The sequence below is a fragment of the Xenopus tropicalis genome, chromosome 5 (assembly GCF_000004195.4).
Source record: "Xenopus tropicalis strain Nigerian chromosome 5, UCB_Xtro_10.0, whole genome shotgun sequence".
Lineage (NCBI taxonomy): Eukaryota > Metazoa > Chordata > Amphibia > Anura > Pipidae > Xenopus > Xenopus tropicalis.
In genome coordinates this window covers 82,431,270-82,454,675 of record NC_030681.2, presented here as the reverse complement: position 1 = coordinate 82,454,675, position 23,406 = coordinate 82,431,270, and the positions used below count along the sequence as shown (strand labels likewise).

Below are 23,406 nucleotides of genomic sequence, written 5' to 3'. Positions count from 1 at the left end.
ACATGAATTAAACCCCAATAGGATAGTTTTGCCTCAAATTAATTATACCTTAGGATCAAGTTAAAGGTACTGTTTTATTATTAAAGAGAACATTTTTAAAATTAGACTTGTTTAATTTGTAAAAATTTCTTTTGAAAACCACGTGCACATTTTTAAAAACGTATGTGTGCATTACAAAATGAGGTGTTTTCACGCAAAATTCTTTGTGTGCACCACAATCAATTGTGCGCGCTGGTTTCAAAAATTGTGTGCGTGCGCTTGTGAGCAGTGAACCCACACCTGTATATGTGTAACTGGCCTTTGACATAGAAATGTTGGACATCACTGCTCTTTATGATCTAAAAGAAACAGTTTATACAACTGGTTGTAACTGAAGGCACATTTTATTAGCATTGGATTCCTTTTAAAACTGAATTCTCATTTCAAAAACAACTTTAAATAACTAATTTTGCCTAAAATATACACAATGTGCATTTTAATAACCAGCTCTAGCAGCAGCGTTAGCCATTAGGGTTGTGGCACACAGGGTATTTTTTCCACCAGCGGTCAGGGCAGCTATAATGCCCTAACCAGGGCATACCCATGTTAACTTGCTGTCAAGTCAGCCACAGTCCATTTCATATTATAAGAAGCCATAACAGGCAGACAGTTGATTCATATGTTTTAGTGATGGAGGTTCCCACTAACAGCAATGCAAAAAGATTTGTTGCCTGAAGGTAGCACAGAATTCAAGAGGGCAACGTATCTCCCCATGTGCCATCACCCTAAAGTGAATGGAATATGGTAGTATGAGTAGTTTTGCCTGTTTCTCCACTCACTAAAATACAGGACAGTTTCTCTACCAGCAGTGCTCATAGCCCAAAGCAGAGCAACGCCAGCATCATAAAATCACGGAGGTGCTATCAGTCCAGGCAGCTTAATGTTTAAGGAGAGGTGTCAGGGAGCTGATATCTTGTTACCTGCCTACTGTTCTGTTAATAGGCTGCTGGTGTGGTAAAGGGTGGGGGGGGGTTTACATCAATCCAACTTGCAGAAAAGAGTGGCTGACTTTTATCACAGCCACATGACTGAGGGCACTTCACATCAAATTTTAATATTAAAAAATCTGTTTGCTCTTTTGAAAAGCTAATTACAATACAAGATTCTGCAGGAGGAGCGTTGTTAACAGATGTGTTTTGTAAAAACGTAACTTTGTTTTGTCACTGCGCAGCACACAGAACACACCACGGAACAATGTCACAGCATTCATTTCAATAGTTACGAGTTAATAATTTATTTCAAGGAATGCTGGAACCTTGAAATTAGAATAACATAGCTTCTATTATCTTTTATATTCTATAAAAACATCTTAATATAGCCTGTCTTTCTCAACAAAGGCGGTGACAACATTGCCAAAATAACTATCCTGCTTTCTGTATGTAAATGATAATGTAACTAATCAGCTACTAATAACTGCCATAGTCAACTGTACTGGCTGAAAGCATATTAAGATTGGATACAATTTCTATTATAAGCTGCCGTTCCTAGAAGTGTCAATATTATTTACTGGCTTCCCTTCATAATAATGATAATATCAGTGCAGTACATGAGGGTTAGATTGGGGTATATGTGGGCAGGAGTAAGGTTGTGGGTATACAGAGATTGGCCTAAGTACATTTGTTTTAGCAATGTGTACACAGCCATAAGTTATACCATGTATACTGTGTGAATAGTGTTGCACTGGGATATAGATGGTGCTTAATCACAATTATAGACTGTTTAATGTACCAATTAAGAGATGGGCAATGTGTAAGATATAAATAACAAGTGGAGGTTTACAAAATCATTCAGTAGGATTACCAGTTACATTTTGATATTGTGGAGAACTATTAAATCCATATCCCTTTAAATAGATCTTACATTGAGTTGGCTTTGTGTTCTCCTAACACTAAAGGAAGATAGGTACATGGAATTTTGTCACTATTTTCTAGTGAATATTAGAATATTATGAAGTTACTTTGAACTGATTACCTTTGGGTGGCCACATGAAACTGAAAGGAACATATTGCCAAAAGCATGCTTTCATTAATAAGTATATGGTTGTTTATAATGGGATGACCCTGTGGTTTGCAAAGTGACACCGGCGCAATCTGCATGTGTTGCTTTCAGTTTTTACAGTGTAACAGTTATAATGTCTGTGCTCTATCAGGAAAGTCAAAGCATCAAACACAAACAGCTGATTTCTTAAATAGTATAAATAGATATAACAACCTTTTATTATAGAAGTGAAACAGTCATTAAGAGGAGTCATTGCAATTGTTAAAATGTCTGCCAACTACCTCCTACCGACTCACTTCTAATATGCATGATTTATATTTGAATAAAGGTATCTCTGGCACTAAATGCCACTGCTACAAATATACTGTACTCCCAGTTATATCAGACACAAGACAGCAAGTTTGACATTTTCTCTATTCCACAGTACGGTTATCACTCACACTTATAATACCCTTCTCTATAATAAACGTAGAGTACATCATGTGAATATAGATTTATACCGTGCTACAGTAACTTCCACACATTTATATATCTGCTCAACTGCATACACTCCTGTCCTTAAGGATGCAGGGCATTTGGAAGATTCTCAAGGCAAAGCTACAAAAAGAGTCTATCATTATCAAACACAGAGTTTTATGGGTAAATTGAAAAAATTATAGGTTTCTTTACAAAGGGCACAGTGCAAAACAGTGGTGCAATCTTGCATTTTTTTTTGCATGTTGGCACCCTGTCATGCACTTTGTACCAGGGGCGTAGGTGCTCAAAAACCTGCACTCTTCCCATGTGTACAGCACTACTGATGGTTGGCAGTCCTGTCTTCATGAGGGGCTGCCCACTTATTAGACTAGCACTGCTCCATACAATTTGTGCCAGACAGAGAGCACAACAAGGCCCCAGACAAAAGTGCTAAAAGAATGAGCACTATGGGGCATGATTTTGCACCTCTTAGTCTACCAACATTCAAAAAACTAAATTTGAAATATTTTGCTAGGACAACTGCATGAACCCAACAGCGTTTAGATGCAAAATTTCTTAATAAATCTGGAACATTCCAGATGCAAAAACTCAAATTCATGAGTTTAAGCAAGAAAAAAACTTGAATCGTGGTAAAAACTTGAATTAAAATATTAATAAATCAGCCCCTTAACATTCTAGCTCTTCTATCCAGGGCCTTTGTAAATTACCCCTGCTGTGTTGTCTGAAACAGAGACAATCCTTTGTTCTCCAAATCCCAATAGCAGGGAATTCTTGGGGTTTAAAGGGGCAGTTTACTATTAAAAAATAACTTTTAGTATGATAAAGACTGATATTTAGAAGCAATTTGCACTGGGATTAATTTTCAGTGCATGGAATAATTACATTTCTGTTCTGCCATTCTAAATACTGTTGCTGGGCTAAGGGGGACCCTTACAAGCAGAAAACATCTTTATCTCAAAAGGCGGGATCTGTTGAAAAAGAAGTGAAATAATTCAGAAACCGCCCAGAATTGTCTTAAAATGGCTCTGACTAAATCATACAAAAAGGTCATTTCTGAACTTCCCTTTTAAGTGAGTCTATTAAGGTCAGAATAAGAATAAATTGCAAGATGTTGAGAATAGCAATGTCTCTTCATCAGACAAAATGCACAAATGCCACCCTGTGAATAATGTGTTCAATTGATCAATTGTGCCCAAGAGGAAATGTATTGAATTTGCTCTCAGTAATACAGTGAGAGTTCTTAGTAGTTATGAATTCTTCACATTTTACTTCAGTCAAAACTATACCTATCAAACCCAGAGTTCCCCTGCTCTACTCAATGGCTACCATTGTACCACCCATAACAGTTAAACCTGTCTCACAGACATAAGGCTTGTTTAGGCCAACGATATGTGCAAAACCTGTATTATTTATTCTAACTAAACTAGCCTGTATGAAGTATGTGCAGAACTTAGCACTGAGGCTCTTAATTCCGCAGATGCGCTCAGAGCAGAGATTTGGTGCATGTCACTTGCATTGGTCATGATCTGTAAACTCATCCATGTCTACATCTGAGTCAAAGAGTGAATGTCCTGTGAAATCTGTGTCAGGAGTTTGGGAAATGCTGTTGTCCATCCCATCGTCTTCAAAAGTACCAGTCCTTGAATAGTAGCTGAAGTCCTGGAATGGAGTATGCGTTCTGCTGTCTTCTCCACTGTCATCTGATTCATACGTTGTGTTGTCGTTGTCGTCGTGCCATTCTGGCCAAAATTTCCTTCTGATTCTTTCACAGTACATTGCAAGGTTAATAAGTTCGCCTGCAATAGTAAAAAGAAGGATTTTTTTTTTAAGGTGAAATATGGTCAATATGTAGCAGGATGGGGAAAATTATTTCTTTGTCAACGCTCACTTCCTTATAATGCGGAGGAATAAATATGTCTAATGGCAACATGCTATAAGAAGCTAAAGCATTTCCCTTAGCATCATCGAAAAAAGCCACAAGAATGTTGCCACATCCTCACTTTCTTGCAATAAAATTGCAAAAAAAGAAGCAGTATATGGCTATCTATCCCTTATAATTTAATGTGAGTACTGTATTAATAAGAAATACTTTTTGTGAGCCGCAAGTATTTACATACCTCAATCTCCCCCTATTTAAGTGGTTCACCACAAATTTGCAGACCCAAATTTGGTACTGGTCATATAACCAGACTTCCAGTTGGAATTTCCAGTTGGAAAATGCTATAAAGTTTGCCTAATGAATTTGTCAATTAAATCAAGAGACATGGGTATCTGTTGGGAGTTCCACTGTTGTTATCTGTAACCTGTGAAGCCTGTGGATGGGGGACTAGCTATTATACCTTTGTATAAACACAAAAATTACATTTAAACTCTATTTTTACACAAGCCATAATTATGTACAATAAAAGCTGATATTGCAGCTGACTTTGTGGTTCAATCATATGCAATATCAATTGCCCACTGTCAAAAGCTGTATCTGTGAACCCTGTGCCAAAGACTAACCAAAAGCCCAACGGTGCATACCTCCCAATGATCCCTTTCCGCGAAACAGTCCTGATTTTCACTGCGCAACCTGCTGTCCCGTATTCTACTTCAAATATCCTGCACTGCCCTGCTCATCGAGGCATACAAAAAGTTAAAGATGGCTGTGTGTTCCACTGTTGAATGCACAACCCACTGTCCTGCATTATACTTCAAATGTCCTGCGCTGCCCTACTCTTCGGGACATGCAAAAGATGGTCGTGTGTTCCACTGTGAAGAAGCTGATACTGCCGCTGAGATTGCTGCCACCGTCTACATCATGCCCAACAGGCACTAGGTTTGCCAGTATGTAATAAAAGGCACAAAGTTTACCCCAAAGCAGTAACCCAAAGATGTTTGTTTTAAACAGGTGACCAATTAATAGTTTTCTGCTCATTAGTAGTTATAGGTAACTAGACCTACAGCAAACTTTGCATTTTGTATTAGAGTAATATGGTTTTGTTAAATGAGTTTTGTTAGTTGGGAGTGATATAAATGCTAAGTGGGGTGGATTTAATAACAGCTTATATTATATTAGCTTTTTAGTCTTCTTCATAAATGCATTTACTACATAATCATCGCATGGATGCTAAAATCTGAAGGGAATTCTTTTTAGAAAATAAACACTAGATGGCAGTGTAGTATTACAGAATATTTAGTACTGGCCATGCTTTCTAATTAAATAGCAGCACATAGACTTACAGAATATGGGGCAATGTACAAAGCTTACAATATTTATACTGTAATTGCTTTGCCCAGCTAAATGTACAATTTAACAGAAGCACCAAAAGTCACAGGCAATTTTGCAAAAAAGCACTCTTTTATAAATCTAATGATAGTCATCACTACCAGTGCACTGCGGGTTCTGAATGTGTGATTGTATAACTAGCCAAGCTTATTATATTACAAATAGACATTTAAGTGCTGAAAGACTAATTATACCCTTCTTCCTTATATGTACCTTGCGTGCCTGTTTTAGGGTGGTCATAACTCTAACCACAAGATAATCATTTCTAATGCAATCCCTAGGTCAGCTCAGTGCATATGTGCAACCCTGGTGATCTAATCTCCCAGTGGTATCTTGCTCCCTGGTAAATCTCCTGCCCCTGAGCTCACCCACTTATGTTCCTACACTGGCAGCTTAATCACTGTGGGACAATAACCCCACAATGCATTGGCTATCTCCAATTGGATGAACCAACACCACCTCAAACTGAACCTAACAAAAACTGAACTAATGATCTTTCCGCCTAAGCCTGGTCCTACCCCCCCCCCCTTTTCTATCTCTATTGATGGCACCCTCATCAACCCTGTTGATTCGGCGCGTTGTTTGGGGGTGATTTTTGACTCCAGTCTCTCCTTTTCTAACCACATTAACTCCACTGTCAAAACCTGTCACTTTTTCTTACGCAATATTGCCAAAATCCGTCCCTTTCTCTCTACTGCAACAGCCAGGCTGCTCATGCATGCGCTCATCCTATCCAGTCTTGACTACTGCAACCTGCTGTTAAAGGAACAGTAACACCGAAAAATGAAAGTGTATAAAAGTAACTAAAATATAATGTGCTGCTGCCCTGCACTGGTAAAAGTTGTGTGTTTACTTCAGAAAGTCTACTTTAATTTATATAAATAAGCTGCTGTGTAACCATGGAGGCAGCCATTCAAAGGAGAAAAGGCACAGGCACATAGCAGATAACAGATAAAACACTATTGTATTCTACAGAACTTATCTGTTATCTGCTATGTAACCTGTGCCTTTTCTCCTTTTTTCCAGCTTGAATGGCTGCCCCCGTGGCTACACAACAGCTTATTATATAAACTATAGTAGTGTTACTGTAGCAAACACACCAGTTTTACCAGTGCAGGGCAACAGTGCATTATATTTTTATTACTTTAAAGCTCTTTCATTTTTTGGTGTTACTGTTCCTTTAACCGTCCTCCCTAACTCCCATCTTTCCCCCCTACAGTCTATATTAAATACTGCAGCCAGAATTCTCCTCCTCTCATCCAGGAGAGTTCAGGCCCTTCCCCTGCTAAAGTCCTTATCGTGGCTTCCTATTAAACAAAGAATATCCTACAAACTCCTTCTCTTAACCTTCAAAGCCCTCCATTCCTCTGCTCCTCACTACATCTCGTCCCTTGTGTCTCCGTACGTTCCTGGCCGACTCCTTCGTTCCTCGCAGAGCAATCGTTTGGTTGCGCCCCCCACTACTACTGCTGTTTCCCGCCTTAAACCTTTCTGCCTTGCTGCCCCTTACATTTGGAATTCCCTCCCTGATTTCCTCCGGAGAGAATCCTCCCCCAGTCTTTTTAAAACTAAACTTAAAGACTACCTTTTGGAGCACTCGCCCAGCACCTGATCTGGGAAATAGCACTTATATTGTAATGTCACCCACTGCGACCTACAGCACTTATATTTGCCTATTTGTAGCTGTAAGTTACCCTCCCATATAGATTGTAAGCTCTACGGGGCAGGGACCTCCATCCTCTTGTGTCTTTGACTCTTAACTTATTGCAACTGTAACTGTATCTTGTATTTATTGTTGTACTTTGTATTTATCTATTATCTTATTAACCCCCTGTTTGTATTAATGTATTCTACTGTACAGCGCTGCGTACATAAGTAGCGCTTTATAAATAAAAATATACATACATATACATACATACAATCCCCATTGCTGGAGCCTCTAGCTGCTCGGCTAACCTCTAACCTGCCTTTCATTCCTAGAGTGACTATGAAATAACTGCCCTAACTCTATCTCTTCCTAACTGGGCCTGCCAGCTGCCAGGTCAGACCCTTTAGGTGGTATCTAGGAAAAAGCCCTGAGCACATGGGAGCTCTCCCTTTTATACAAAATCACACTGCCATCTACTGGGCATTTCTGGAACATCTCTAAAGTTATTCTGTACAACCCCCCAGAATAACATACCTTTTTCCACTGCATTCAGATTTATTTTGTTTCTCTATTACAGCCAGTGCAACAACTGCTCTTTTAGTTACTTTCCTATCTAGCGTGAAGCTCTGCCCCCTTTTGGAGAGAGGAGTGCTCAGAAAGCAAAAGGGGGTGGAGATCCACACTAGGCAAGGAAGTAACAAAAAGAACTGCTGTTCAGCTGCTTGTAATAGAGAAACAAAATAAATCTGCATGCAGGGAAAAATGTATGCTCTTTTGGGGGCTGTGTAGAGTAATTGTGGGGTATTTTAAAATAAAAGGCTTACTTATGCTTTATACACCAATTTGTTTATTGGCTGAAGAGTCCCATTCTTATTCTGTTGTGTGCCATTGCAGATACTGCTGAACTGGTGGATTATATAAATGGAAAATAGAAATAAGCAATGCATTAAAGCATAGGAAGTTGGCAGTAACTGAGCAGCCTGCTCTATCTCCCTCTTCTATCCAATAGCTCATAGTTATATGCAGAAAGCTGCAGTTTTGATGTAGAGTATTGCTTTACAGCGCGTCCAAAGCTAGATGTTCCAGAAATGTGCTGAACAATGAAGATATTGAAAGTACTTAGTACAACCTTTATTATCCTCTGTGGGGAACCAGTGATCTTGCAGGGGAAATTCACAAAGTGAGTACTTATATTCTGGATTTGTAACCTACAGCAAACCACCAGCAAGGTTAGAACTCTAAACTTTCTTAACTCTGTAAATTTGTTTGGTCCTTGCAAAGTAGATAATTAGCAGTGCAGAGATAATTCCCCTGCATAATGGACGCTTGTTGACAAAACAGTTGCAAGGAAAGGAAAAATCGAGGGAGTTGTATACTTGTAATTTAATTATCTACCATGCAAAGACCAAACTTGGTTAGCTTCAGCTCCCCTCTTTGCACTGTTTAGTTTATGAAGTAACAAAACCACAAATGTGATTAAACATTAGGCAAAAGGTATGTTCATAATAAATACTTTATCGAATTTATATTGAAACGGTTATATACTGCCCCTTTAAAACAGGCAAACAAGTTATGTATGAGTATCTTTGCAGGTATGATAACTCACCAACTGCAAATGATATTCATGTACTTTTGATAATGTTCAGTATGAAGATTGGGCAGGCTTAAAAATTTCATCTGCCAGTGCACTATATAAGCCAGTCCATGGTGCATTAGCAGATGAGGAAACTCCTCTATTTCTTTCTGTTCTGATCAGTTGCGCTCTTGTATGTATGAACAACTGGTCGTTTTTAACTTTAAAGAGGGCCTGGCCGTGCTAGAGCTAGGAAGCAGGAGGATGCTTGGGGGGGGAACTGGAGGATGCTTGGGGGGAGCTGGAGGATGCTTTGGTGGGTCCCGGAGAAAGCAGCAGGATGCTGGGGGAGCTAGAGAATGCTTGGGAGGGAGCTGGAGGAAGCAGGAGATTGCTTGGGGGGGAGCTGGAGGATGATTGGGGGGAGCTGGAGGATGCTTTGGAGGGCCCTGGAGAAAGCAGCAGGATGCTGGGGGGGAAGCAGCAGAATGCTGGGGGGGAGCAGGAGGATGCTTGGGGGGACTGGGGGAGGCAGGAGGATGCTAGGGAGAGCCTGAAGAAAGCAAGAGGAAACTGGGGAGAGCTGGAGGATGCTTGGGGGGCCCTGGGGGAAGCAGAAGGATGCTGGGGGAGCCGGAGGATGCTTGGGGGGCCCTGGAGGAAGCAGGAGGATGCTTGGGGGGCCCTGGACTGGCTAGCAATGTTTTAAGGGGCACCTGCTCTGGTACCAATGCAAAATGTAACCCCTGGCCACAAATGTTTTAGGGGGGCCCTGGCTACCAATGGCCCAGAAAATTTTGTTGTGAGGGGCCCCGTGATTTCTGATGGTGGCCCTCTGCACATTCATTCAGCTTGTGGTCCAATCAGTTGAGAGGCATACCAGATCGGCCTATGTATCGGTCAACTTTGGGGCAGATCTATTGAAACTGGACAACCCTAAATGATTTCTGGCAGTTCAGATTTTTATTTAAGAGTTACTAAAGAGAGTCCATATATCAGTCTCTCATTCAAAGTAGCCCTAGCAACCAGATAGCTGCTGAAACTCCAAACTGGAGGGAATGAAAATTAAATTGAAATAATTAAAAACTACAAATAATAAAAATGAAGACCAATTGCAAATTATCTCAGAATATTACTCTCTACATCATACTAAAAGTTAACTCAAATGTAAACAACCCCTTTACATCTGACCCATATTTAATTGCATTATCCTGTAACTGCACTTTGCACACTGCCTTGTAAGTAAGGGTGCCTTTTTTATGGAAATTGTCTAGGTTAGTTTGGTCATGCCATGTATCTATCTTCAACAAATCTTTATAACCACTTCTCAATGCATAGCTGGCCATACATGTTAAGATTAGTGATGAGCAAATCTGTCCCGTTTCGCTTCACCGAAAAATTCGCAAATCTTTCAAAAGATTCACGAAATGGCGAAAAATGTGCAAAACGGCGAAAATGTTGCGCTTAAAAGAAAATTGTCGCCCAAGTCTATTCTTTTGTCGTGCGGCTATTCTTTCGTCGCCCGCGGCTATTCTCTTTTGTCGTACGGCTATTCTTTTGTCGCACGGCTATTCTTTTGTCGCGGGTGACACTTTTTGGACGCGTGGCAAATTTTTTCATCGGTTTCGTGAAACAATCCACCAATGGTGAAACGCAGAAATTTGCAGGGAATCCATGCCTGGTGAAACATTTCGCGCATTGCTAGTTAAGATTTTTAAATGATCTTAGATTATTAGTAGGCCCAAGCTTATCCTAAAACAATAATTTAAAAGTATGAATTGTCCTTCAACGAAAACAACCATTTCAAGCGATATCGTCTAGCTGAAGATAGGAAAACTGTGGGACCTGCTACCTGCTTGGTACTGCAAACAACTGGACAATGGATGCATTTCATTGTTAATGAAAAGTAACCAGATGAAAGTCAGATGAAAAATCGCTAGATGAACAATCATTCAGTGCCCACATGATAATTTGATGGATTTTTCAGACCACACCAAAATTGGTCATTAGGGATAGAAGAATTGTAACGTGTATGGCCACCTTAACAGTAAATTCCAAACTATACAGCCAGGGATAAAAAAACACCAGGAATATATATGGGGTTGTTGATGTGCTAAAAATGGATGCAGTTGTTTCACTAATTGATGCTGTCGAATCCTGGAGCTATCATCACCTTCAAACTGGCAGTAATTCCCCACTTTGGCATGCATCAGTATGTGCAGCAGACAAAATTGTTGCACGAATTGATGCTGTTCATTTGCATTCAAAGACATACGCATGTAACTGCATGTACTCATGCAATGGAACCCCTGAGTTACCACCACTTTCAGGCTGGTGTGGGTCACACACACATTTGACACAAACTTTCAAAGCAGTTTTGTCAAATGTGTGTGAAAAAAACACAGCATTCTGAATAAAACACATGGTAAAAGATGTCAGATAATACACTTTGCCCACTGCAGTTGCATATGTATTTGACCCTTATAAAGAGTAAAAACGCTTCATTAAGAACATCCAGTTTTTTTCCATAATAAAAGATGTAGTTACCTTTAATTAATCTTTCAGGTCTTGTTCCTGGTAAGGTCCACATAGCCTGTGCCAAATGCCCGAAAACCGTGGCATCTAAAGTTGAGAACTTTGGTCCCATGAGGTACTTTTTATCTCCTAAATGCAAAAGTATTTGTTATTTTACAGAAAATAAAAACATACTGTTTAACTTCCACACATGGTAAGGACAAGAATCAGTGCATAAGCCACATAGTCATTAGAATAGATATTGTGTGCATTTTTAGTATAACATATATAACATTATAATGTAGATTACCTAGAAGTCCAGCAAGAGATCGCATGTCTTTCTCCATTAACCGGTAAATTTCTTCTTCAGAGAAACGCCCTATGCCTTGTCCATACATTTCCCGTTTGACTATTCCTTTGGTAAGGTGGCACAGAATCCACTTCAGTAAGTCACTAAGAGGTCCAGTAATGTTAAGCATTTTTTGTGTCTCATCAAGATTTTCTACCCACTGACAATATGCTAAAGTCCTGCAAGGCAAAAAATATGCTTATTTATTTACTTTAGATTTAGCCATGGTGCATATTGAAGTTTTTAAGTCCCCTTTACTCTATTGTTACTAAACTACAAATCCCAGCACAATTTAACATATTATAAAGGTAAAGGCATGCTGGGAGCTGTAGTCCAGCAATATCATGGTTTTATGCTTATAGAAATATAAATTAATGAAATTTTCCCCAGCTCACCAGGGACAGCAGCTGCATTAAAATGCAAAATAATCCTCCAATGAGAATCCCACCTGATCTACATAAATCAAGCAATAAACACATTTTCCTAGCACTGAACAAGTCTCTCCTGTATCTTCATGTCTGATTACAGTGTATATAATGATGCCAAAATTACATTCTGTAAGATGACAGCAAGATGCTTCAGATGCCATCTTCTAATGTTCACAATCCCTCAGCCCAGGGTACCAGGTAACTTATTACAATCACTGGGGGGTGTATAACATTTTGGTGATTGTACCTTTCCTTCTCCATTAAGTTTTGTGCAACTTTTTGGCAAGGTGGAGTACTTTTATGGTGGGGTTCAAACCCCTTTAATCCAGATATAACACATGGATTTAGTTCAAAAGCTTATTATCTGTTTCAGAGCACAAAGGCCGGCACCCATTCCCATGAATGCAGAGCTGCCTGTGTTTGACAGCATTGTATCTTAACTGCTATTACACTTCTTCCTGGTTTACAGCAAATGACCCCTTTTGTATTGCATACATTTTAAATTTTGAACGTATGTTTATGCTTTATAAATATGTGTGATACTGTCTGGCCTTTCTCCTTGGCTAATGGATACTTCTACTTACATTTTGGTTGCAGCTCCTTATAAGCATCTATGAAGAAGTTGTTGGACAATACTAGCATACTGATACGTACATAATGATATTTAGGTACTCACCAGTAGAAGTGTTCTTCCACCATCTTGGTGACCGCTCTGGATACAGCTCTTTGATGTGGATTGAGATGTTTGTTCAAGTTAACACCAAGTTTCTCTTCCAAAAAGTCAATAATAAATTCGGTGCCAGACACTCTTGTGTGATTGTATTCTATCCAAGGCATTTTCCCCTGAGGTGACAGCTTCCCATCAAAGTAATTCTAAAACACAATTATAGATCACAGAGATAATGCAGGGTGAGCAAGGATACAAACATCATTAATTTCTCATTGTGGTGATACAACCAGCATTTATGAATAATTTAGGACAGATAATATTATAAATATCCTCCTTAGTATGTTACTGTTATGCAGTAAGCAAGCACAGTTTTCTTAAAGAAAAATGAAACCCAAAAACAATGTAGGGTTGTTCCAGTGGCGTAGCGTGGGCTTTCGTCGCCTGGGGCCGACCGGAAATTTGCCGCCCCTCTATTTAGTTATTCTTAAAAAAAATAGACAAAATAAAAAAAGCAGCATTAAATTTTTTATTTTTTTTTTATTGAATTTGAAATGCGGTGCGCATGTCATAATTGTCAAAAGTGGATTCAGCTGTGCGTCCGTGGCTGCCCATGGTGGCAGGGCCGCCATCAGAAATCACGGGGCCCCTCCCATCAGTACAGGACACACAGACATAAAAAGTATTAGGGTCACCCTACCACAGTGCCCCCTAACGCTATGCTGGCCAGGCCCCCCTAACGCTATTCTGGCCACGGTCCCCCCATACAACTGCCCCATAGACAGTACCCCCATACACAGTGCCCCCAATTGCCCCATACACAGTGCCCCCCACACACATTGCCTCCAATTGCCCATAGAAAGTGCCCCAATTTCCCCATAGACAGTGCCTCCAATTGCCCCATACACAGTGTCCCCATAGACAGCCCCTCCACACAGTGCCCCCAATTGCCCTTAGACAGTGCCCCCAATAGGAAGTGCCCCCATACACAGTGCCCCAATTTCCCCATACACAGTTCCCCCATAGACAGTACCCCCCAAAGACCTTGCCCCCCCACAGAAAGTGCCCCCATACACAGTGCCCCAATTGCCCCATACACAGTTCCCCCAATAGAAAGTGCCCCCATACACAGTGCCCCCATAAACAGTGCCCCCAATTGCCCCATACAAAGTGCCCCCAATAGGAAGTGCCCCCATACACAGTGCCCCAATTGCCCCATACACAGTGTCCCCATAGACAATACCCCCAAAAGACCTTGCCTCCCAATAGAAAGTGCCCTAATACACAGAGCCCCAATTGCCCCATACACAGTGCCCCCAATAGGAAGCGCCCCCATACACAATACCCCACAAAGACCTGGCCCCCCCCATGGAAAGTGCCCCAATTTCCCCATAGACAGTAGCCCCCACACAGTGCCCCCAATTTCCCCCATAGTACATACCCCCAACAGACCATCGGCGGCGGCTCCTTCTCTCTTACAGGCAACAGGCGCTTCTATAAGGTTGCGCCTCATCGCTGACGTGTGACGTCATACGAACGGGCGCAACCTTATAAAAGCGCCTGTTGCCTGTAAGAGAGAAGGAGCCGCCGCCGCCCCTTCTGATACGCCGCCCGGGGCCATGGCCCCCTCGGCACCCCCCTCGCTACGCCACTGGGTTGTTCACCTTTGTGCAACATACACAAATCTAACAGCTCGCATTAATAGAACATTCTTTGCCATATACATAGTTAACAAATAAAGTCCAGGTGAAGAGATATTCACCTCAGAATCATGCCTCTGCTGATACTTCACTTCTGCACAGACCCTGTGCTGGTGAGAGGGGGGTTAGTGACCCTTATAAACACTACAGTTGCTTTTTTACTTCCTTATATAATGTCACGCATAGTGCTGGCAGGGGACTTAACTCCTATTGGCTGTGTCTCCTGTCAGTCTGACACTGCTTCCTGTGCCTGCAAATCTAACATAACAGTATCATACCCCCAACTGTCCCTCTTTGCGCGGGAGTGTCCCACTTTTAATAGCGCATCCCGCTGTCCCGGATAGTTCCATGAATGTCCCACATTTCCGCAATAGATTACGGAAATGCGGGACATTAATGGAACTATCCGTGATTGCGGGATGCGCTGACTGAAGCCGGGCGCTCCGACTCCTTGCGTGGCTGTGTTCCTCATGGGGCGCCTTGTCCGGCGGCAACAGGCCCTTTTATAAGGTTGCGCCCCATACGTATTGACATCACACATACGCATGGGGTGCAACCTTATAAAAGGACCTGTCGCTGCCACTGGAGGAGTGTGTATGGGGGCAATTGTGAGTACTGTGTTTGGGGGATACTGTCTATGGGGGCACCGTGTATAGGGGCAATTGGAGGTACTGCGTATGGAGGGTACTGTGTATGGGGGCAATTGGGGGTACTGTGAATGGGGGTACTGTGTATGGGGGCACTGTGTATGGGGGAAATTGGGGGCACTGTGTATGGGGGAAATTGGGGGCACTGTCTATGGGGTCAATTGGGGGCACTGTCTATGGGGTCAATTAGGGGCACTGTCTATGGGGGCTACTGTCTATGGGGCAATTGAGGGCATTGTCTATGGGGTCAATTGGGGGCACTTTCTATGGAAGGGTACTGTCTATGGGGGCACTTTCTATGGGGGATACTGTCTGTGGGGGCAATGGGGGCACTGTGTATGGGGGGTACTGTCTATGGGGGTACTGTCTATGGGGGCACTGTGTATGGGGGGTACTGTCTATCCGGGCAATTGGGGGCATGGTGTATGGGAGGTACTGTCTATTGGGGCACTGTGTATGGGGCGTACTAACTGACTAACTGGGTTCTAACTGCATTCTCCCTATATTTGTATTTTATATGTAGGAGTTGCTATATTGTTTTCCTTAGGTAGTACAGTATGAGGATATAGCACATATGGGTCTGATCCCACCATTTCAACTATATAAAAGGAGTATTTTTAGAAAAAAATGGAGTGTGTTAATTGGGGTGTGTCCACAAAAGTTGGCGTGGTCAAGAAATTGCCATGTTGCAGGCGCCAAATCTTTTTGTCCCTCTTTTCATTTTTCAAATGTTGGGAGGTATGCAGTATGTTGGATTTGTGATATGCTGAGTCTATTTGCCTATGCCATTGAAAGGGAAAAAACTAACCAATGACCTTTCAATTTATGCAGCTGCTTAGAATGCATAAGCAACCAATGAATCGGTCCAATAGGAAAAAAGTAAGGGCAAAGATTGGACGTTATAATGTAGGTATATAGGAAGTTCTCAGTGTGTCAGGTTCAAAATAGGCCACTCCCATCCCTTCAGAAAACTGATCAGAGATACAGAAGAACTGACTGAAAATGGATTTTCTGACTCACTGAGAGTATTGTTGGTGGTTTAATAAGATTTGGACATTGAAGGTGAACAAACCCATTAATAAACCATTTAGCAGTATGTGCCACTGGGTAATCCTAAATAGAAAATTGCCATTTTAAGTACTTATGGCTGCCCCCATTGATCATACTATTTACAGTGCACACAAACAAACCAAGGCAACCATACATGTTAGGTCACATCAGCCAATGAATGCACAAAGTTCTGTCTTTTACTCTCACACTTCTTCCTGTTACAGCTAGAGCTGCATTATTTCTGGCTAGGTGAGCTCCAAGGAAGCACACAGACCATCACAAAATGGTGGCTCAAGGGAAAGGGTACAAGTACAAGGGTGATATTTACTGATATATATTCCAGTTTAATAGGCTACTTAAAGTGATATAAACTATCTGTTGGTTAAGTATTTATTCTGAAGGTATAGTTTAGCACCTTAAGTGCCAAAGATTTTACTGGGATTAAACAAACTGCAGTTCAGAGAAGGGCAGCATGATTCCAGATGATTCCAGCTGGCAACAATTTATATACTCGAAAAAATGGAAATTATTTGCAGTCATTTTCCTACATTTGAACTGCATTTTCTGTAATGTCACAAAGTGTGATAATTAAAAGGGGAAAAAATCTCTTCAATTAATGGCTGGTGGGTATTAGATATAAGGCTCTTGGGTATTAATAAGCAACAGTAATTGCTCTTGTATTATGATATTTTTATTATGTTTAGGCTATGTGATATCTGTATGCTTCCACAGTTTAGAGAAGATCATTTCAGTTCAATCACATCAGACAAAAATCAGAGAATACAGTGGCCGCACTGTCAATCTTTGGATTCTGGCAAATGTCGGAGGGGCTGCTGTAGATCCGTAGAAAGTCATCATTTAATGGGCTGGTGGGGGCGGTGGGGTGCTGTTTGGGCCTCTGTGTACTTAAAATTCCAGAACCTATTTTAAATTCCAGTTCAGGCCTGGCAGTACAGGTTTGAAGGTTTAGGAGAGGCAGTGTCATAGCTGTGCATGGGCCTAAGGAATCTCAAGTCCTAAATATGAGCTACAACATGAAACTATACCAACTTAAGATAAACTGCAGACTAAATTTAGTAGAATTCAATTGTAAAGTGATTGATAAAATAGGTGTTTCCACTTTAATACATACTGTGGTTTGGCATACACTTTGGTATACTAATGAATGCTCCTGGATTTACACCTTTCAAGGCCAGTGGCCGCTGGCCCACTAGCAATGGAAAAGCAGAGAACTGTTTTAGTTAAAATTCTACATTTTTCTAAGGCATTATCATTATTTATTTTAATTTACACACTACAAAGTTGCATATTTCCTTATATCTTTGCCTGCTTGCTCTAGTCAATGCCTATTTAGTATTAAGCATACATCCAAGCTAAATAATAACAGAATATCCATCTTTTTCCTATTAAACTATATTTCTGCTCTAGTACCTTCACCCTCTGCTCCTGGCTCACTGCTGTTATCTACTGAGTGGATGCTCAAGCAAAATTGGTGACTTTTCTTTTTTATTTTGTAATAAAAATATGTGCTGAACCTTCCTTCTCTCCCCAGTTGTGGTATACATTAATGTAAAAGGAACCCACTCACAGACAGTGTTATAGGTACTATCCGTCTGCAGCACATCATATACATAATAAGGAATAATGAGGTTTGCCCAGTTAGGTAGAACTACAACTCCCTGATCATGGGAAGCCTACATTATGTTAGTATTACAAAGTGTTCTCCCCAGAGCTCTGCCTTTTATTTGTAAGCCACCTGGATATTTTACTGGCCAGGCTAGTAAAATACCTGCTTTATTTGTAGGGATAAGGGAAGTGACTGCCTTTAAATGCTATGTGATGTTAGTTTTACCTTGGTCAAATTTTGCTAAAAGTAAATAACTATTAAAGCACAATAATGACAAGGTTTACCTGATATGGTAAGTCAGCCATTCTTAAGTAGGTTTCAATTTTTAGGCAAAATGGGGATAAACTGGGAACCCCATTGTTTGGTCTGGAAAACTGATGAAGAATAATAGCATCTTTAGAATTCACTTCTTGCTCTTTCCTGAAAGAAATAATTATAATAGAATGATTATTATTGTTTAAATGTCAAAGAAATTTACAAGAAATAATGTTGTACATCAGTGATCCCCAACCAGTGGCTCATGAGCAACATGTTGCTCACCAACCCTTTGGATGTTGTTCTCAGTGCCCCCAAACCAGGTAGTTATTTTTGAACTCCTGACTTGATGGCACGTTATGGTTGAATAAAAACAAGATTTACTACCAAATAAAGCCTCCTGTAAGCTGCTGTGTGTGCATAGAGGCTCCCTAATAGTCAATCTTAGCCCTTACGTGGCACCTTCATGAACTTTTATGATGCTTGTGTTGCTCTCCAAGACTTTTCTTTTTCACTGTGGCTCACGAGTAAGAAAGGTTGGAGACCCCTGTTGTACATTATTCCAGGACTAATGCAACATTGGCACTGATGTAAACAATACTGTTTTACTGCAATAACAAGTATAAAGCAATATATTATCAAGGGTTTAAGCAGGCTGGGAGCTGCATTGCATCAGGTCAGGCACCAGTGTGTTGGCTCCAAGACCTATGGCAAGTGATCCAAATAATGCTAAGGTTCCTCTATGTGAATCCTGCCCAGTCTGCCCAATCTGGGTACGAAATCTGTCTGTTCCTTGACCTTGTTATGGGAACTGAAAGCACTAATTTTGCACTCAATTTATGCAATTTATTTAAGGTACTACTGTTTGGACTGGGCCACCAGGGCCCCGGAAGAAACCTTGGTGGGTCCCATACCCACTGTACCCCACTGCAGGATCTGCAGGGCAGGAGAGAGTGTTTTTTGTGATAAGGTAAGAGAAAGGTACATGCGCATGGGGCTGGTGTGTATTCATGATAGGGGTTATGGGCCTCGACTGTGGTTCAAGACAGGTATGGGGGGCCTTAGTGGCGGAGTGGTTGAGGTCTCCAATGGCCCCCAGAAAGTCTAGTCCAGGGATTCCCAACCTTTTTTTTTTTTACCTGTGAGCCTCATTTAAATGTAAAGAGAGTTGTGGAGCAACACAAACATGAAAAATATTCCTGTTTTGAATTTGGGGGGTGCCAAATAAGGGTTATGGGGCTGATTCACTAAAGGTCGATAAATTTTATCGCTTCTTATTTTTTGCGACTTAACGTTTGATTCACTAAAAGGACACGTGTCATAATTAAGAAACGATGTTCTTTGGATTATTTAACTCGCGATGACCGATTTTACGCGATATTTTAACGCATGCAAGATAATTTCTGTTGCACGCCTTATTAAACATACACGCCATATTAGCACTGCTATTATGCACGTAGCAGTTACTTTCTGAAAACTACTGTTTTGAAAATTGCTATTTCCCTGAATCTGGAGGATGCATCACTCTAGGGCCAACACATACTTGAAAAAATCCCACTGCAAAGTCCATGTTGTGTTGCCAAAAGCTCACAAACTGCAATTTTCTTAAAGTACCGCCTACCCCAAGTAGGTGTTAATATTTGCACAGATTAATGCGATATTTAGCGCGTTTAATGCTGCATATGTGTTTGTGAATCATGCGTTAGTACTATTCTATTCGCAATGCATTAGAAATAACGCATTGCGATGATGCATTTTTTTCCACACGCGATATGCGGATTAACGCATGCGAAATGACTTTGATGAATCGGTACTTATTTATCACATATTTTTTAACACAAAGAAGCATGCGATAAGCGTTATCGACCTTTAGTGAATCGGCCCCTATGATTGGCTATTTGGTAGCCCCTATGTGGACTGGCAGCCTACAGAAGGTTCAGTTTTGCAGTACACCTGTTTTTATGCAACCAAAACTTGCCTCCAAGCCAGGAATCTAAAAATAAGCACCTGCTTTGAGGCCACTGGGAGCAACATCCAAGGGGTTGGTCACGAACCACTGGTTGTGGATCACTGCCCTGTCCAACATGTGCCATTCTGCCCATCCTGCCTCTTTTTCTGAATAGTCTACTTGTGTGACTGACTATGGGGAACCCTGGAGCTACCACCACCCTGAATCTTGTTGGTAACCAAGATTCTAATGGGACAATTTCTTTTGCATCTGTAATTATATTTGTCCAACCTACTTCACAACGGGCCACAATTAGGGTTCCCACCTCACACCTTTGATACCAACTAAATATTAATTCTACATCCTGCACGGCTAGTTAGCAATTATTTTAGATGCATGTTGCATGGCTGCATGTATATCAGTACAGTCTGCAGCATGCATCTTAACTAATTTATAATTAGCCATGCAAGATGTGGATTCAATATGTAGCCAGTATTAAAAGGGTGAGGTGGCAACCCTAGCCACAATTAAAATATTTAAAAAATGTTTATAGGAATTTTCCTGTTACAATTAAACATAAGATGAGATTTTTTTAGGCTTTTTGAGACTTTTAGCCATGAAATTCTCTTGCAGGGATAAAATTATTTTCTACACTTTTAGGGCCTAGCTGGTGTAGAAGCCATTATAAAGCTTATCTCTAGTGATGGGATCTTGTGATTTATTTCCCAGAAGTCCTGTTTTGTATACAAGGAAGTTGAAGCTTTGGTCACTGGCTGTCCTTGCTTCCCTAGAAATGTGCTGTTCATAAGAAACCAATCCTGTGGCTTTTCTACATTGTTAAAAGAAACCTTACACCAATAGCCATCAGGCGTTTTTGGTTCAAGCCTGCCATGGGGGTAAAAGGTTTGGCAAGGGCCCCTTAGCTCATAAAAAGGTTACAGATATAGGGATATAGGAAAACTTATCTGTAACAGCCATATATCCAAATATGCATATATATCCAAATCTCAATCGGTTTGACCTTCATGCTTAGCTAAGCTTCCAGTACTGTCTAAAAGGGTATTCTTCCCAAATTTCAATGTACTGTCTATTGTCTATTCCTAGGGTATATCTATCGTACACAAACAGATGTTCTTATTTATGTAGCTGTTGTACACATTTACATTACAGTAGCATGCAAATCTTTTGTTTTCATTCGCTGAATGCTGGATAATTGTATAGACCCAGGCATTTAGCCTTATGGAACAGGAGCCACTCAGCACTGTGATGTGAGCATTGCATTATTTGCTGGGTAGGGCCATATGTCATTCTGGAATACAGCACAAAAACTACAAATCTATATAAAATTGTAAAGTAAATTGCCCAAAGCTTTTCTAGGTATAAAACATGATAAATCATTTTGGCAAGGGCAAGACTAACAGCAGTTTTCTGAAATAAAGAATAATAATTGCACAGTGTTTTGGCTATGAAATGAGCACTGATAAAACAGATACAAGCATATTTGTTATTAAACAGGAAACCATTGACATTCAAGGGCCACTGACTACAGCTGAGCCTGTGCTGCATACTGTATATAGCAACCTCAATGTAAACATGAGGGAGGAGGGTGCTAGTGGAACAGGGCAGCAGCCTGTGTGTGGGTGCTGAGGAGGAGGCCTGGGGCTCAGCATGACAGGACTAAGTGTTTAGGCTGCAGTATTTTTATGTCACCTATACCTTCCCAACAATGTCATATATTGACACATTTTTATCTGCCTTCTTACTAATACATATATAGCAAGGCTGGATATACTAACAAGCAAGGTCATAACCGCCTAACTCTAGCTACTCTAATAATGTATAATAATATTTAAGATCCCCTGGGCTAATGTATAATAATATTTAAGATCCCCTGTCCTAACCCCCGTACCTGATTGCCAGTAGTTCATGAAGGAGATATGCAGCAGCAGCCAGTAGGGCTCCCCCAGTTAGGTAGAGGGTTTTCTTCCACCAGGAATCAGATCCCAGCCCTGACATAACGCCACCGTAATCCTGCAAAGGGAAAGCGACGATGTCCCCATAAAAGGAGTAATTCTCCTCCGATCCCCAGCACCAGCACAGAGACAGGGTCTGATTCCGGCTCAGATCAACCACACAAGATCTGGAGGAGACTAGACCAACACCCCAGTGCATACTGTGGGCTGCCCTCCTCCCCTGCACCCCGGGAGATGCATGAAAGAAGGGGCACAGAAGGAGCCTGGGGCTGCGAGGGACCAGGCAGGGGAGGCCAGTGAGATGAGCAGAGACTGGGATGCAGGAGAGGAGGAGGCGGCAGCATCACAGGGAACACTTGGATCCCCTCCCCTCGGATGCTGCTTTCTCCGTTTCCTCTTTTCACTGAGCTGATGTCACCATTCTGTGCCCGGGGGACCGGCTGTGAGAGGGATCATCTTCCAAGGGACCGCCCGAGTTAATGATCGCACTCAGTGGTGTGAGCAAAGATGCCTCCCATCCTGATCCACACAACTGAGATCAGCAACATCCGCGTAGAACAACCTTACTGCTCTGTCTGTGTGCTGCAATATGCTACCCACACCACTAGGTCGGAAGCACCCATATCTTACCTTCCTCTTTTTTAAATTCAGCGGTGGGCTTATTAAACTTTGATATTGCCTCCCTTTGTATACAGAGCCCTCTTGTAGGCAAGCGCCATGCAACACTTCTGATCGACTGCCCTGGGCACTACCATGGAGAGAAAAGTACAAAGTGGAAGGGCAGGATTGCAGTCCGCTGGTGGTTCTGTGCTGTAACGGTCAGAGAACTACAATTCTTTTTATGGGTTCTGTGATCTCTCATTATCTGCCCAAAGCCACAGCTGTCCCTTGTTCAAATCAAATCAAATGAGCTTTATTGGCAGTGCCAAGTACATTTAGCATTGCCAAAGTGGGAGGGGGTGCAGTGGATTGGGTTGGGGGGTACAAGAGTATAAGAGAAAGTCCTGTCTCTCTCAGACTATGTTTGGGCAGTTTCCTCTTTTTTTCTATGGAAGTGAAATGATAGGAGAATCTCTGGAAGTAAAAGGGCACTGTAGCAGGTAGTGGGCCTCATCTTCCTCTGGCTCCTAGTCACAACACTAGCTTAATATGTTCTCCATGAGCCTGCTGGTCTGTCCCAATCAGATTTCCAGACACAGTCCTTGTTGTCCTGTTTCATTAATACAGTACATTAGTATCTAGGCA

General features: G+C 41.4%; 1 protein-coding gene across 1 annotated transcript; it reads right to left on the bottom strand.

Moving 5' to 3' along the window:
- Window positions 1-364: 364 nt before the first annotated feature.
- On the bottom strand, window positions 365-22,947 carry faxc (failed axon connections homolog). The gene is made up of 6 exons (XM_002934867.5): window positions 22,098-22,947; window positions 18,270-18,405; window positions 12,971-13,167; window positions 11,828-12,045; window positions 11,551-11,667; window positions 365-4,310 (listed from the first exon to the last, which is right to left on the bottom strand). The coding sequence occupies exons 1-6, from the start codon at window positions 22,358-22,360 to the stop codon at window positions 4,021-4,023; spliced, it is 1,221 nt and encodes a 406-aa protein (XP_002934913.3). The 5' UTR covers window positions 22,361-22,947; the 3' UTR covers window positions 365-4,020.
- Between the last annotated feature and the right edge of the window lie 459 nt (window positions 22,948-23,406).